Below are 16,691 nucleotides of genomic sequence, written 5' to 3' on the forward strand. Positions count from 1 at the left end.
GACTACTTGCTGTTGAAACAATGGTAATAGTTTTTATTCTGCATGTTTTTTCATCAGTGTGTTTGGGAAGGGGGTATTTTTGGGTTAAGTAAACAATTCATACATTTCATTTTTTACTTCATTTACAGTGGAATTCTCTTAGTGAAATAGAACACTTTTCTGTTTTAACAATTAGTCCTCTCATTTTACAAACAATGATTTTATTAATCCTTTGAAGATCCCATTGCTTTTATATTCTTGGCCACTATTTATTTAGTGTACGAAGTGGAATATTCAGTTTTGAGTACTTCTCTATTTTCATTTAATTCCATTCACAGGAGTCATTTTTTTCGTTGAATTTATAATTATTTCATAATGTCCATGAAGATATTATTATATTTTTTACAATTGCCATGTTTAATTAGCTTATTTTTATAGTGTGCCTATTCACTTTTTAATTTTATTTCAAGACTTTCTATTTTTTCCAGTGATCTGATAAGGTATTTATATGCTTTTGGTTTTTGCTGAAGTGCAATTTTTAATTATCTTTGCATTTACGTGTGGTCATTTTTCTTTAGAGCCAATCATTTCATAATTGTTGGACATCTCCTTTTGATTTTAGCCATCATTTATACTCTACCTAAAGCTTATCACACTTACCCTGAATTTATGTTCAAGCGGATGATCTGCTTTGTGGATTATTTGCAACAAATTTTATTCTCAAACATCTATCTCCACACTGCATATTCCTGTCCAGTTAATGTTATTTGTGAATTTAATAAACTGTTGTATGACAAGGTGCCAAGTGTTGCATATTTACCATATTGCATACCAATAAGTATGAAGCAACCTTCTCTTGGATGGATCAAAAAGAGATTGCATTAGGATTTTTTATTAGGAATATTAGGAATTAATATTAAGAAAATAATTGTGAAAATGGGTTTATTATAAAACTGGAAGCCAGTTAAACAGAGTTTTTGACTATTACTTGTTTGTTTAATATGTTATACTCTTGATTTTTTGTTATGGTACTCACACTCTTCTTTCACAGTATGAAGTCTTTTTTCCATTGAACAGACCACTTAAAAGAAAATCTAGATCATTACTCTTGGAATTTGTAAAAAATAAGTTAGTACATGCAAAAGTATATATTTCACAAATATGTAAATTGGTAGCATAAGTATTATAAAACAAACCTTTATGAGACCAGTTCCTGACTTAAGTTACTAATTAATTAAAAACATTAACAGTGTCATTCATATTAGCCATTTATTCCTAACAGATTCTATCCATCATTTCCCTCCTGTCCATAGAGCAACCACTGTTCAGATATTTGTGTTTATCAGCATTATAACTTTTTAAAATATTTTCTACAAAAATTATAGATATCAGTGAACAACATATTGACTACTTTTGATATCTATATGAATGATATCATAGTAAGTAGTCTTCTGAGACTTGCTTTTTCAAAGATTCATTCCTTATGTCTGTCTGTAATTAATTCATTTTCACTGATGTATAATATTCTATTTTGTTAACATATCAAAAATTATCATGTGCAATCTCTAATAACCAATTCATGTATTTCTGAATTTTGTTTTTATTTTTCCTATGAATGACTTCTTTTTTTTTAATCTTCATTTTATTGAGATATATTCACATACCACGCAGTCATACAAAACAAATTGTACATTCAATTGTTCACAGTACCTTTACATAGTTGTACATTCATCACCTAAATCAATCCCTGACACCTTCATTAGCACACACACAAAAATAATAAGAATAATAATTAAAGTGAAAAAGAGCAATTGAAGTAAAAAAGAGCACTGGGTGCCTTTGTCTGTTTGTTTGTTTGTTTCCTTCTCCTATTTTTCTACTCATCCATCCATAAACTAGACAAAGTGGAGTGTGGTCCCCATGGTCCTCCCAATCCCATTGTCACCCCTCACAAGCTACATTTTTATACAATTGTCTTTGAGATTCATGGGTTCTGGGTTGTAGTTTGATAGTTTCAGGTATCCACCACCAGCTACCCCAATTCTTTAGAACCTAAAAAGGGTTGTCTAAATTGTGCATAAGAGTGCCCACCAGAGTGACCTCTCGGTTCCTTTTGGAATCTCTCTGCTACTGAAGCTTATTTCATTTTCTTTCACATTCCCTCTTTGGTCAAGAAGATGTTCTCTGTCCCACGATGCCAGGTCTACATTCCTCCCCAGGAGTCATATTCCACGTTGCCAGGGAGATTCACTCTCCTGGGTGTCTGATCCCACTTAGGGGGGAGGGCAGTGATTTCACCTTTCAAGTCGGCTTACCTAGAGAGAGAGGGCCACATCTGAGCAACAAAGAGGCATTCGGGAGGAGGCTCTTAGGCACAATTATAGGGAGGCCTAGCCTCTCCTTTGCAGCAACCGACTTCCCAAGGGTAAAACCTACGGTAGAAGGCTCAACCCATCAAACCACCAGTTCCCTATGTCTGTGGTCATGTTAGCAACCATTGAGGTGGGGTAGGCCAATACCCCTGCATATGAATGACTTCTTTGTACATGTCTACTGATACACAGTAAGAGTTTCTCTAGATTATGTACCTAAGAGAGGAATTGAGGAATTTCATCATTAGATATGTTCATCAGTGTTTTTTTGTTTGTTTGTTTGTTTTGCATTTTGAGATATAAAATTGTTTTCCATATTGTTTTTATCAATTTACTTCTACCACAGGAATATGTGAATTCCAGTTTCTTGCCAATAGTTAATAATGTTTGACTTCTTAATGGTTTTCAATTTAATGAGTTTTCAATTTAAAATAGAATGTAGTTGTGGTTTTAATTTACGTTTACCTGTCATTATAAGGCTAGCAGCTTTTTTTATGTTTATTGACCATTCATGGTTCATCTTTTGTGAAAAGGTTTTTCGTATCTTTTCCCATTTTTTTATAATGGTCTTTTTTCTTATTTACTTGAAAGGACTTCTTAAAAAATGTATTCTGGTTCCTAATCATTTATTCCTTGCATGGTGCAGATATCTTCTTACAGTTTGTAGCTTCTTGTCTTCTTTTTTTATCGTGGATTTGATTAAAATCATGACTCTTTTAATTGTATGTTATGAAATTTATAACTTTCCATTTCATTTAAGAAATTATCTGCTACCGTGAGATCATAAACATATTATGCAGTGACATAATATACTGTCAGTTTTTGTAAATGTTCCATGTATGCTTGTGAAGAATATATATTTTCTAATTGGGAATAGTGTTCTATGTATTTTTACTAAGTAGGTTTTTTTTATTTCTGCTATAGAGTAATTGTTTCAGTGACATCTCTCAGTTGAGTTGGTGAGGTTAATCACCTATGTTGGTGGTTTTGTTAATTTCTTTAGGAATTTTTGCTTTAAATATGTTTGAGGCTGTGTTAATAGGTACATATAGGTATACTATTGTTGTTTGAATTGAACCTTTTCTGTTATTCAGTGGCTGTTTCCATCTCCATTAATGTTTTTCATTTTGAGTGTATTTTTCTCTCTTTTGGTCAGTTTTTCCCTGGTATATCACTTTTCATGTTATTTTTTCCAGTTTTTCAGTTTCTTTGTTTTTGGTGTTTCTTTAGCAGAGAGCATACAATTATACTTCAAAAAATCCATTCCATCACTATTTTAATTGGTGATTCATCAATTTACATTTAAGGTTACTGATACAGTTTCCCTCTTTTACTCCTTAATGCTTGCTATTTGTCCCATTTTTTGAATGTTTCTGTTGTTTATTTTATATTATATTTTTACCTCCCTATCCCAACATCCCTACTGGTTTGAATGTTACATATTATGTTACTATTCTTTGAATAGTTATCTTTGAAATCTATGTGAACCTATTGTGTAAACAGAATCTAAGTTTAATCAATATCTTTATTGCCTTCCTACAGTTATATAGAGACTTCAAAAGGCATATTTTGATTACTTTCTTCTGATTTGTTTGCTATTATTTGTTGTCTTACTCTTACACACCAGAACATATATATGACAATTAATTTATAAAGGTGATATTTAGAATCAGTTATTTGTTACTAAGTTTTACTGCTTATCTTTAAATTTTGCACCTTAGACCTTCCATTTTGTGTTATTATACTTGTCAAGTTCATAATTTCAGAAATTCTTTTAGAAATGACTCATTAGTAGTAAACTTTTTCATTAACATGGTGTAACATATTTTTTATGTTATTTCAAGACAGTTTTGTTGGGTCAATTTAGTTTGGAGTTATTTTCTCAACCTTTTAAAGATACTAGTCCACTGTCTTCTGTCTTCTTTTATTGTTGTTGAAAAGTGTTTGGCCTGTTTGATTTTTGTTCCTGTCAGATGAATAATCTTTTCGGTTAGTCTGATTTTAACATCTTCTTTTTGTCTTTGAAGAAAAATATGGGTTTACTTTGTGTGTTTCATTGTAAATTTCTTTTTAATTATTTTACTTGTTAGGAATAATCTCTGTATTTGTGGTTCATGTCTATTATCAGTGCTGGAAAATTCTCAACTATCAACTCTTCAAATGTTTCTTTTCTTAGTCCCTTAATCTCTGCTTTTCGGACTCTGAGAGGCCATATTTTAAACCTTGTTATTCTGTTTTCTCTGTCTCCTTTCATTTTTTTCAAAATTTATATCTTACTAACTTTCTTTCCTTCATTCTGGGTAATTCCTTCAATTATCTCTTCCATTTTGCAAGTTTCATGCTCAGTTTCCCTATGTCTGGTGGGTCGCAGGCTTAAGTCTACAAATTTACTTGAACTCATGTAATATTTCTCTCCATATAAGTCCTCGTCTCCTTCTTTCCTGTCTCCCTTGCACCATTTTATATATATATTTATATATTTATTTTATTTTTTCTTTATTAGAGTGTACCATTATAGTTTGTTTAGTATCCCCTGAGTTCAACTTCTTGGTTTATTTGTTGTGTCTTTGGAAAAATAGCTTAATTTCTTGTGAGTCAAGTAATACTTTAAAATATTATTCTTACCTAAGATCTAGTTTTATTGAAGCAGGAGAGCACTACAGAGTGTTTGGTTTACTGTAGTTCCTCAAGGCTTCCTTCCTAATGCATTTAACTTTGCAGTATAATTATTTGTGAACTTGTGTCATCTCAAGATCTCATTATGTACACTTCCTCTGTACTTGTTATTTGCCTCAAGCATAGTGATAATAACCATTTTTGGATGAGTGATATATATTTATGGTCATAGATTTTTTGCTTTTTACAGGATTTATATGCTAAAAAATTTCAAGTTTATTGTTTTTTTGTATACATATCTTATTTAACTAATTCTGTTCTTTTAATGTGCATGTTAAATTATTTAGTACCTACCAATTACTGCCCTTTAATTCAATACTTGGTATTATCTTAAATGCATATCCCCTGTAATCAAGCATTGTACCTATAAAACTGAGAGCGCAAAGCTGCATTATAGAGGTGATGACAAAGTAATTAGTTTTCTATTTGATAATTGTTGTCTAAAAATTTCTGAAAACTATGGCTAAAAATTTCAAATTTTAGAATAGGAGTTATAATGGGTTCTTAACTATCTTTATTTAATGTGGAGAGTTGAATTAGGTTTCTCAATTTAATGTTGTAACTGACCTTTAGACCTTATTTCTTATTATTTTTTAGTTTTAATCATTCTGTGAACAATTTGGTTCCTCTTTTCACTTTAAAAATTGGAAAATATGATCTAAGAACTGTAGTTTTCACCGTTTGTAATTATTTTAATGTGATGGGTTTTTGAAACAAAATATGCAAGCATTTGGGTATTCTGCATAGAAGAGTATGGTTTTTGAATTTTAAGGATCTCTTTTCTTGTTATTGCCTTAGACAAAGAAACAACCTTGGTATAACAGCACATTAGCATCAAGAAGAAAACGACTCACTGCTCATTTTGAAGACTTAGAGCAATGTTACTTTTCTACAAGGATGTCTCGCATCTCAGGTACATTGAAGTCTTCTCTTCAAATATCTTAAATTCATATTTTGGGTGCATTTCTAGATTCTGATGCTGGATTTATGGAAAGAGTCTTATTCACAAAGCAAAAATATGTATTTTAGACAGCCTTCTAGAGCATTATGTAAGTCCTTATAGATTTTGGAGAATACTGCTTTCCTATAACTATTTTTATACTCTTTATTTAGTTATTTTTAATTTTTACATATATGGAGCTAAAGTTAAAAATCAGCCATGAACACATAACTAGCAAAAATAAGTTCCATTTAGTTGCCTCCTTTTCAACATTTATTAAGTTATAGACACCAGGCTCTATGCTGAAAATAAAAAGATGAAAGTACAGGTTCTCATTGTCAAGGAGTATGGTAAAATTAGTGCCGGAAAGCAACAGGCAAATAATTCTATGTGATATTATGTTATATAAATATGCAAAGAGTATTATGGGAATAGATTAGAGTATCTACTAATATAACTGGGAGTGAAAAAGTCAAGCCAAATTGAAATGGACAGATGTAAGGGAATGATCAGCATAGGAATTTCAGAGGAGCTGTATTTGGGCCAGGCTAGTATGATGTAACTGATAAAAGTAGAAGAAATAATGTCTGTATGCAAAGGCATGGACGTGAGTACATAGGATATTTTTGATGCTGTAGAAAGACAATGCAATTCAGTCCCTTTTTCCAATTGAGTAGAAGCTGGGTACTCAATCAATAAATGTCAGATATTTTGTTGGTTAAAATTTGGTCTTTGGTTTTTTTTTTTTTGAGTAAGCACCATCATGTAATCTATATGTTACTTAGATCCTTTGGATAAATTTACCTTGAAATTAGTGGAGGAGTAAAAATTATTTTAGATTTACGTTCTGTGAAGACTAGGACAAAGGCAAGATTGGTTTATAAATGTTTGAAATTAATGATAAACAGTTCTTACAAATGAAAATCTTTTATTTTATTGTCTAGTAATTGAACCCCTTATTGAAGACCTGTAATAGTCTGTCAACAACATTAGTAGACTGAATTGAAGGTGGACTGAGAACTGCACTCTGACTGGCAGTGCTCATGTTAACCCTTTCTTACTTTGTCAGTATGATGTTGAAATAGGCAAGTGTCAGACATGAAAATAAAAAGAGGTAGGAAAGAGATGGGGGCAAGGTATTGTTATTAGTAGTTTTTAAGTAAGTATCAGCATAAGTACTCTATTGGATAGTAGAGGTAATAACAAACCAATTTTATTTATTTTGGGGGGTGTACTTTATGGGAGAGTAGAATAAGTTAAAATCAGGAAGGAAATTAGCTAGTAGGTTTTTGTTATTTATGTGGGCCTGACTGTATTCTATTTAAAACATGTTGTCCCTAGTTTTTAGTAATCTCAAGTTTATCTTAACAAATATGCACATTGACTGTGATAATTATATTGCTGAATATGAAAATTTTTCCTCGTGACCTTGACTGTAAAGGGGAAATTTTACCTTTTCTGTAACAGGGCACCTAAGGAATTAATTGTCCTTTTATACTTTCAAATGAGAATCCATATCCCCTACTTTTTTTTCCAACTTAAGAATAAGAGAAGAAGGTTAAGAAAATAATGCCTTGAACCCTTGTTGGCTTAATTGTAATTGAAAGAGAAAGTAAATTATAAAGCATTATGAGAGAGATAAGAGATACAGAACTCAAGTTTACAAACCAATCTGTAATTTTGATAGATATGCCAGCAAATATGTATGGATGTTTATTACAAATCAACCAAGCAAACAAAGTACCACATTTTCATAGCCAGGTAAATGAAAAGTAATTCTATACTTAGGGGTTGAGAGAATAAATTAGCATGAAAACAACTAAAAAATGAATATATATATATAATAAGCGCACAGTAATTACTTATGAAAAGAATCATCAATTACATATGCACCATTTGTAGTACAGTTGATTTTTTTTTTTTTTTGCAATAATTCATGCTTTATTTGTAACTTATTGAATTTTCTGAGAATTATTTTGTGGAGCAGGAGCTTTATCTCAACACCATTATGATATTGCATGCTAATTAGGCTTATTCCTTTTGCTATTCTTAGAATGGAACCGCTACAAACTTGAACCCTTTTAATCTAGATTGTTAAATGGATTTGTTTAGTTTGTGTTTACATTTTTAATATGTAAAATATCAGGGACAGAGCTTACTTAGTTTCCTCCTGTAATTGTTTTTCTTTACAGTAATTGTTAGATAACATTCTTCATGTCAAAAATTACTTTCAAGAAAATCTAGTGTGTCCACATAAAATAAATTGTATAGTATGCATTGTATAGTAACTATTTTGTCATAATGTTACTTGTGTCTTAATTTCATTATGTATACTGTTACTTTCAGTTGGCATTTAAGAAGAGAAATCACAAAAGTTTACCTTGAAAAAGTTGCATATGTGTGTGTATATATATATATATGGTCTTAGAATAAGGAAGAACTTATAAAAAGACTGTTGCGACAGGCTTTTGTCAAATTCCAATCTAGAAAGCTGAAGTAATAATGTGTTGTTCTTTTCATTCTCTGGAAAGAAATGTAAGTTCAAATTTCTGGTAGACTTGAAAAGCAATGATTTTTTTTATTCATGCTTTCAATGCTGATCTGCTTCTAGAATGGAGAATAGATTAGCTTTATTCTCAGGTCCTTGCCTTCATAAGCTGATTTTATTATTTAAATATGACATAATTTAGCTATGAATAGTTTATTGACATGAACTTTATGCATAGTATTTATACAATATTCTGTTATAAAACTATTGTTTTCCATATTCTACCAAGACATTGGAGTAAAATTATTTTTTTCTTGATGGAAATACTCTCTTCTTTTCTGGCAAATGGGAACTATTTCAAACATTTTTAAAGTGTATTTTTGAGAATTAATTCATAAATTGCAGTTTTCTACTCCATTCTCCTATTTGGATTTGAAAAATTTTAAAGTATTATGTGAACAAATATTTCTTTTTTGTTTGTTTAGATAATTCTTAATCCAAAATATGGTGTTATAAACTGCCCGAAAATAATCATGGGCATGAATGTATATCCTTGTAAACATGTTCCTTCAAACTAACGAATGTGTTGTCCAGTATATATACTTCTCTCTCTTCCCTCACCTTCTCCATTGCTAAAGGATTTTTGTTTTAGTAAATGATTTAATGTCTGTTGACCATGAAAACTCATTTTTGTTTTTAAAGAAATTATTGCTGAAAAATAAAGATAATCCACAGTTATAGTCTTAATGGTGTGGCAAAATAGAGTGTAATCGCATTATCTTTCAAAGAATGACTAAGATATTTTATTAAAACTGAAAGATCAGTTAATTAATTTGGGCATAATAGTTTTCTCTAAATGCTTCCTCAAGAATTTTTTTTTTATTTAGAGTATAATTTTTAATCTGTGGCCATTGCTCTTTAACTTTGTACTTCATCTGTTTTGTTTTCTTTCATTCATATAGATGACAGTCGAACTGCAAGCCAGTTGGATGAATTTCAGGAATGCTTGTCCAAGTTTACTCGATATAATTCAGTACGACCTTTGGCCACATTGTCATATGCTAGTGACCTTTATAATGGTTCCAGCATAGTCTCTAGGTAAGTGTTGAGGTGAATTTATTATTTTCTTTTGTAAGAGCATCTAGAGTGTACTTGAATTTGAGAAGTTGTTATAGCATTGTGGTTAAGAGTGTGGGTTCTGAAGTTAGGTTTCCTGCAAATTATTAGTTAGTTCTCCAACCTTGGGCAATTTTCTGAACCTCTTTAGTCCTCAGTTTCTTCATCTCCAAAAGGGGATGATTAATAGTTGTCTATCTCATAGATTCGCAGTTTATTTTCTTGTAATTCTTCATTTTTGATAACAAAATAATGTCCTCCTCATAAGTACTTGCTCTTCTTCAATTTTCTGGAAGCGTTTGTATAGAACTGGTATTATTTCTTCCTTTGGTATTTTGAAGAATGCTCCAGTGAAGCCATCTGGGCCTGGAGTTTTGAGGCAAGATTTTGAACTATAAATTCAGTTTCTTTAAAGGATTTAGAGCTATTCAAATTATCTGTTTCTTCTTGGTTGGGCTTTGATGTTTGTGATTTCCAAGGTTTGTCCATTTTATCTTGATTATTAAATTTATTAGCACACAGTTGTTCGTAATATCCCCTTACTATGTTTATTAATTTTATTGATCTTTTTGAGGAATTTTTTCTTTTTTTTCTAGCAGAGGGATCCAAAACAGATTGATGTACATGGATGTACAGGGAAGATTGTAACTGTTTTACTGAGACAGGAAAGTGATTCTTTCATAACACTTTTCCTATTTTACAGTTTGTGAATAAGTAGAAACTAAGCACACATTTTTTCTCTAGTTTAATATAGAGTGAAGTAATACAGCTTTTATATTCAACCATTTATGTTGTCTTTAAGTTAGGTCGTTGATTTTGTCTATTTTTGTGTTTTCTAGTTCATTGATATTTGCTCCTGGCCTTATTACTTCCTTTCTTCTGCTTTCTTTGGGTTTAATTCGCTCTTATTTTTCAAGGATATTTAAGGTAGAAACTGAAATCATTAACCTGATACCTTTCTTCTTTTCTAATACAGACATTTTGTGTTAAAAGTTTCCCTCTAAGCATTGGGTTAGCTGCATCCCACAGATTGTGATGTGGTGTGATTTCATTCTCATTTAGTTCAAAATACTTTCAATATCCATTTTTATTTCTTCTTTGACCCTTGGGTTATTGAAATGCATTATTAGTTTTTAGATATCAGGATTTTCCAGTTATCTTTTTGTTATTGTTTTTACTTTATGTTATTTTTATCTTCAGAATCTTGATGTTGATCATTCTTCTAAAAATTTTTAATGAAAAAATTCTATAACAATAATAATTCTATAATAATAGAGAAAATGGAATAATAAACCCTGTACAGTCATCATCCAGATGCAGCAGTGAACAAGATTTTGCTATACTTGTTTCATTTATCCTTTTCATTCTTTTTTTTTTGCTTAACTATTTTAAAGTAAATCCCAATGCTTATCATTTTACCCCTGCCTACTTAAGAATATTCATTTCTTAAAATAAGGACATTGTAAAACCACGGGGCTGTATCACAGCTAACAAAAATGTAACGGTAATGTCTTAGTGTCATTAAATTGCCAGTTCAAATTCCTAGAATGAACAGATCTTAAAGAGATATTTTTGAGGTATATTAGAAATTCGATGAATTTGAACATATCTAATATTACTAAAACTTTGCATGCTTTTCATTTTCATGACATATATATATATATATATATATATATATATATATATATATGAAGATTGATCTTGAAAATTAAACCATCATATAAAGAACTATTGTGGTAAACCTTTTGTTGTATTTTAGGTGGTTGTTTAACTTAGTAATGAATAAGACAAAAATCATACTTTCATTTATGAAACGTATATTTCATATATAGGCAATGTGAATTTTCCTTGTCATGCACAGAACTGAGTAAAATGTAAAAGTACAGCATATTGTGGGAATCATATGTAATTATTTCATTTATGATAAATTCATTGTATACTTAATGTAGACTTCACTAAGTGTGTAACAACAAACAGGCCAGGTATGATGCTTGGATTCAGGCAGTTCTAAAAATATTATTTCAATGCCTTTATAGAAGAAATAATTTAGCTTAGAGGAACAAGTTAATAACATTTTTACTTAAATTCTTAAGTACAGTAAGGATTTATAATATATATTTTTCAAGACTTCAAAAACATGGCCTGAATGTAAAATGGCAAAAATAACTATGGAGATTTATTTGTAATATTATTGAGGTATGTGTACACTTACCTATAATGATGTGAATTTGCCCATGCTAAAATTTAATGCAGATTATTGCTCTTGTATACTATTGATTCATGTTGCTGGCTGTGGTGAATCAATCCTCTATTGTATTTTCTTTTCCATTAAATATATAAACAACAAAAAATACTGAAATCAAAACTTCTTTCTTAACGTATTATAGAAGCAGCATTTCTGGTTAGAAAATGTGGTGTTGGTTCTAAATCCCGTCTATGTATCCTCAAAAAAAGAGTAAGAGCCATTCTTTTTTATCATTCCTGAAATCTATTTTAGCTTGATTTAATACAATGCTGAATTAATTTTTAATTAATTGAACATACCATAACATTTATATCAGAAAATATTATTTCTTGAAAATTAAGCCATTATTTAAAGAGACTGTTGTAGTAAACCTTTTGTTGTATTTTAGGTGGTTGTTTAACTCAGTAATGAATAAGACATTTTGTGGCAGAAGTTTATTGTCATAATAAGACCTAAAGTAGCTTTCATAGTGGTAACATTATTTACTGAAGGTTAGATTAGTTACTTTAAAATATCTTGCGTGCCATCATTTGTTCTTTTCTCTTAATTACATTGAATTAATTCTTCCAAAAGAAAACTTTGTAGTTTTCAAAGTTTGTAAGCAGGTAGCAACAAAGGATGTTGGTAGCCAGAGAAATGAAGGGCTTCAAAACTTTCATAGTCCTGATGATTGTTTCTTATTTCTCATGTACAAATGCATTTCTCTTAAATCAGAAAATTTAATGAATTTATTTTAGAAAGAGGGATAAAGAAATGTTAAGGAAGAAAAATAATGCTGAGTTTGGTGCATTATTTCATTACATGCAGAAGAAATAATTATTCTTATAGTGAAATTGTATAAAATATATCTAATGTGGGTCACTATTGCAGTGAGAAACTTACCGAGAGAAAAAGCTGAACCAGAAATTCTTTTACAATCTTTCTACCTTTGCTTATGGATCATTTTGGGTTAACTGATACCATACTCATCAGTCCACAAGGTGGCAGCATTTGTTTACTGTGACTTATTTTCAGATTTCGAGTTGAGACAATATATGGAAAATGGTGGCTTATACTAAAGTTTGTTCACATAAATACCATGTGATCCTTGTTTGATAACAGCAAGTAGTGAAAAGAATAGAAAACACTTATGGAACTCTCTTAAACATAGGAACACCACCAACTTTTGCATTTTTTTCTTGAAGTAGTTGTTAAGTACCCACCAAAGAAGAATGGTTTAGAACTTTGCATAGTCTAAACTTATTGTGTACTTGTCTGTTTCTTTAATTCCTGGTTTGAATTTTATGGTTAAAATTGTTATATATTCCATTTCTATTTTAGAAATATTTTAACATTTCAGTGTGTTTGCTCAAATTATTGAATTAGAGTGGTATCCGGCATCAGTAAATGTAAGAAGAAAATGATAAACTCTTGGATTTGTTGCTGCTGTTGGTCATTATACTGATAATGTGTTTTGTTGCAACTAATGTTTATTGAGGGCTTATTCTTTCAGACTCCTCTGTAAGCATCTTACATTGATTAATTAACTCCTTTATTCTTTATATCAATTCTGTGGAGTAAGGTATTGCTATTAATCCCATTTTCAGATGAGGAAATTTTGTAACTTGTCCAAATGAACACAATACTACTAAATGACAGAACTGAGATTTGAACTCAGGCATTCTGGCTCCAGAGTCATACTGCCTTATTAATCTCTTTGGGATCTGTTGAAACCTTGAGAAAAATTTGGGAAAACACTTGACTCTTCAGAAACCCAGAAGAATTAATTCTTTTGAGGTCTGATACTTTATATCCTAATTACTGTCTTGTCTAACTACGCCTTAGTAATGAGCATTTTTTTGGAGTTTTAATTTATTGTGGATCTTATCTTTAGATGCCACTTTTTGCCATATTTGAAACTATTCAAATCAAACATTTATATTTGTAAAGTAGCCAGTTAAAAGGATTGATTTTTCTAAATTTCAGTTTGTAATGAGAGCCAGTGCTGCTCCAGATTTAGGATAGCTTTTAATATGTTCTTAATTATGAAATACTTATTAGCTTTAAATTTGTAGTTCAAAACTGATCTCCAAGTATTTATGACTTTGCTTCTAGGAACTAGTATGATTTTAAGGATGGCTAGTTTATTTTCTCTTTTTGTCAGATGATATTCTTATTATTGTCTTAAGATTCATTGACCGTCTGGAGTTGGGATAAGAAATGTGGAGAATGGGGGTGTGGAAGAAAAGATTTTCTTTCAGAATTTTTCCTAGGACCAATCTTTTAAAGCAGTAATTCATATTTTTTTTAATTAAAAAATACTTTATTGCTTAAAAATGCTAACCATCATCTGAACCTTCAGTGGGTCATAATCTTTTTGTTGGTGGAGGGTCTTGCCTCAATGTTGATGGCTGCTGACTGATCAGGGTGATGGTTGCTGACAGTTGGGGTGGTTGTGGCAATTTCTTAAAATAAGGAAGAGTCAACAATGAAGTCTGCTGCATTGATTGACTGTTCCCTTCACTAAAGATTTCTCTGTAGCATATGGGATGCTGTTTGAAAGCATTTTACCCACAGTAGAAAGTCTTTCAAAACCTCTCTCAAACCCTGCCGCTACTTTATCAATTAAGTTGATACAGTATTCTAAATCCTTTGTTGTCATTTCAACAATGTTCACAAGCACCTTCACCAGGAATAGATTCCATCTCAAGAAACCACTTTCTTTGCTCATCCATAAGAAGCAACTCTTTATCTATTAAAGTTTTATCATGAGATTGCAGCAATTCAGTCACATCTTCAGGCTCCACTTCTAATTCTCATTCTCTTGCTGTTTCTACCACATCTGCAGTTACTTCCTCCACTGAAGTTGAGAACTACCCAAAGTCATCATTAGGGTTGGAACCAACTTCTTCCAAATTCCTGTTAATGTAATTTTTTTTATTGAGATTGTTCACATACCATACAATTATCCAAAGATCTGAAGTGTACAATCAGTTGCTCACGGTACCATCATACAACTGTGCGTCCATCACAATTATTTTTTTTTCAATCTTTAGAACATTTTCATTACTCCAGAAAAGAAATAGAGACAAAAAAAGGAAACTCAAATCCTCCCATACCCCTAACCACCCCCCATCCCCTCCATCATTGACTCATAGGTTTGGATAGTACATTTCTTAATATTGATGAAAGAATGTTAAAATACTACTAACTGTAGTATATAGTTTGCAATAGGTATATATTTTTTTCCTATATGCCCCTCTATTATTAACTTCTAGTTATAGTGTCATGCATTTGTTCTGGTTCTTGAAAGAGATGTCTAATATTTGTACAGTTAATCACAGACATTGTCAGCCACAAGATTCACTGTTTTATACATTCCCATCTTTTTTATTAATTTAATAAATTTTATTTTGAAATAAATTCAATCTTACAGGAACAGTTGCAAAAACAGTACAAACCCCATACATAGAACTCCATCATACCCCAACCCCCCTCCCCCGATACCCCGATCCACCACCTTTAACATCCTGTCACACCATCCCTTCTTTCTTTCCCTTCCTTTCTTCCTCCCTCCCTCCCTCCCTATCATCCATCATGTATTGCTCTGTCCTCTGAACATATGAGAGCAAGCTGCACACATCCTTGAACAAACAATATAATTTACATATACCTTTCCCATGGACAAGAGCATTCTTTTATGCAATCTCATTAAGTGCAGCTAAGAAGTTCAAGAAATTCAACATTGATATAAAGCGTACATTCTATATTTCCTTTTTTTTTCCTCTTGTGTCCCATCTGTGCCCCTTTGAGCCTCCTCTCTTCCATCCTCAGATCCCATCCAGGATCATCCTTGGCATTTAATTGTCATCTATTTAGACTGTCTTTTTTTTTTATTGTGGAAACATATATAGCCTAAATCTTCCCATTCCACCCCCTCCCTAGCATTCCATTAGTGGGATTAATCACATTTAGATTGGTGCGGTGTTATCACCTTCCCACCATCCATTTCTAGAAGTTTCCCTTCACCCCAGACAGAAACCCTACTCTCATTTCTTAACTCTCCATTGTCCCTTCCCCCACTTCCCCACTTCTCAGAACCCCTACTCTACTTTTCATCTCTATGGTCATATTCTCTGATACTTTCTTTTGTGTTTACTGTGGGGCTTAAATTTAACATCTTAAATCTATAACAATCTTGTTTTTCTTTGATACCAACTTAACTTCAATATGACACATAAACTATGTTCCTATACTCCCTCATTCCCCCACTTTTATGTAGTTCTTGTCAAAAATTACGTATTTTACGTTGAGTCCAAAACCACTGATTTATCATTACAGTTTTTGTATTTTAGATCCTATAGGAAGTAAATAGTGGAGTTATAAATCAAAAATACAGTAGTATTGGTATTTATATTTACCATGTGATCTTTACTGGAAATCTATTTCTTCCTGTAGTTTCAGTCAATTGTTCAGTGTCCCTTCCTTTCAGCCTGCTCAGCTGCCTTTAGCATTTCTTATAGGACTAATAACTGGTGATGAAGTCCCTCAGCTTTTGATTATCTGTGAATGTTTTCATCTCCCCCTCATTTTTATCCTCCAGATATTTGTGAATTCTCCAAGTCTCTGATGGTTATTGACTTCTATTTGTATTCCATTGTGGTCAGAGAATGTGCTTTGAACAAATTCATTTTTTTAATTTATTTTTTTATTTTATCGAGGCTTGTTTTCATGTCCCAGCATATGGTCCATTTTGGAGAAAGATCCGTGATCACTAGAGAAGAATGTGTGTCCTGGTGACCTGGGATGTAATATTCTATATATATCCGTTAAAATCCTCTCTCTCTCTCTCTCTCTCTCTCCTTTCTTTGTTTCTCTGTCAGTAGGGCTCCCTTT

The 16,691-nt window shown here is 31.5% G+C and overlaps 1 protein-coding gene across 1 annotated transcript in view; it reads left to right on the forward strand.

The window, feature by feature from the left end:
- Positions 1-16,691, forward strand: part of COP1 (COP1 E3 ubiquitin ligase) — a 301,460-nt gene that overhangs the window by 136,789 nt on the left and 147,980 nt on the right. Inside the window, exons 10-11 of the mRNA XM_037825287.1 lie at positions 5,826-5,940; positions 9,418-9,553. Coding sequence (XP_037681215.1) covers positions 5,826-5,940; positions 9,418-9,553 — 251 coding nt within the window. The remainder of the gene's footprint in view (positions 1-5,825; positions 5,941-9,417; positions 9,554-16,691) is intronic.

This window comes from Choloepus didactylus, chromosome 2, assembly GCF_015220235.1.
Source record: "Choloepus didactylus isolate mChoDid1 chromosome 2, mChoDid1.pri, whole genome shotgun sequence".
NCBI classification, from domain to species: domain Eukaryota; kingdom Metazoa; phylum Chordata; class Mammalia; order Pilosa; family Megalonychidae; genus Choloepus; species Choloepus didactylus.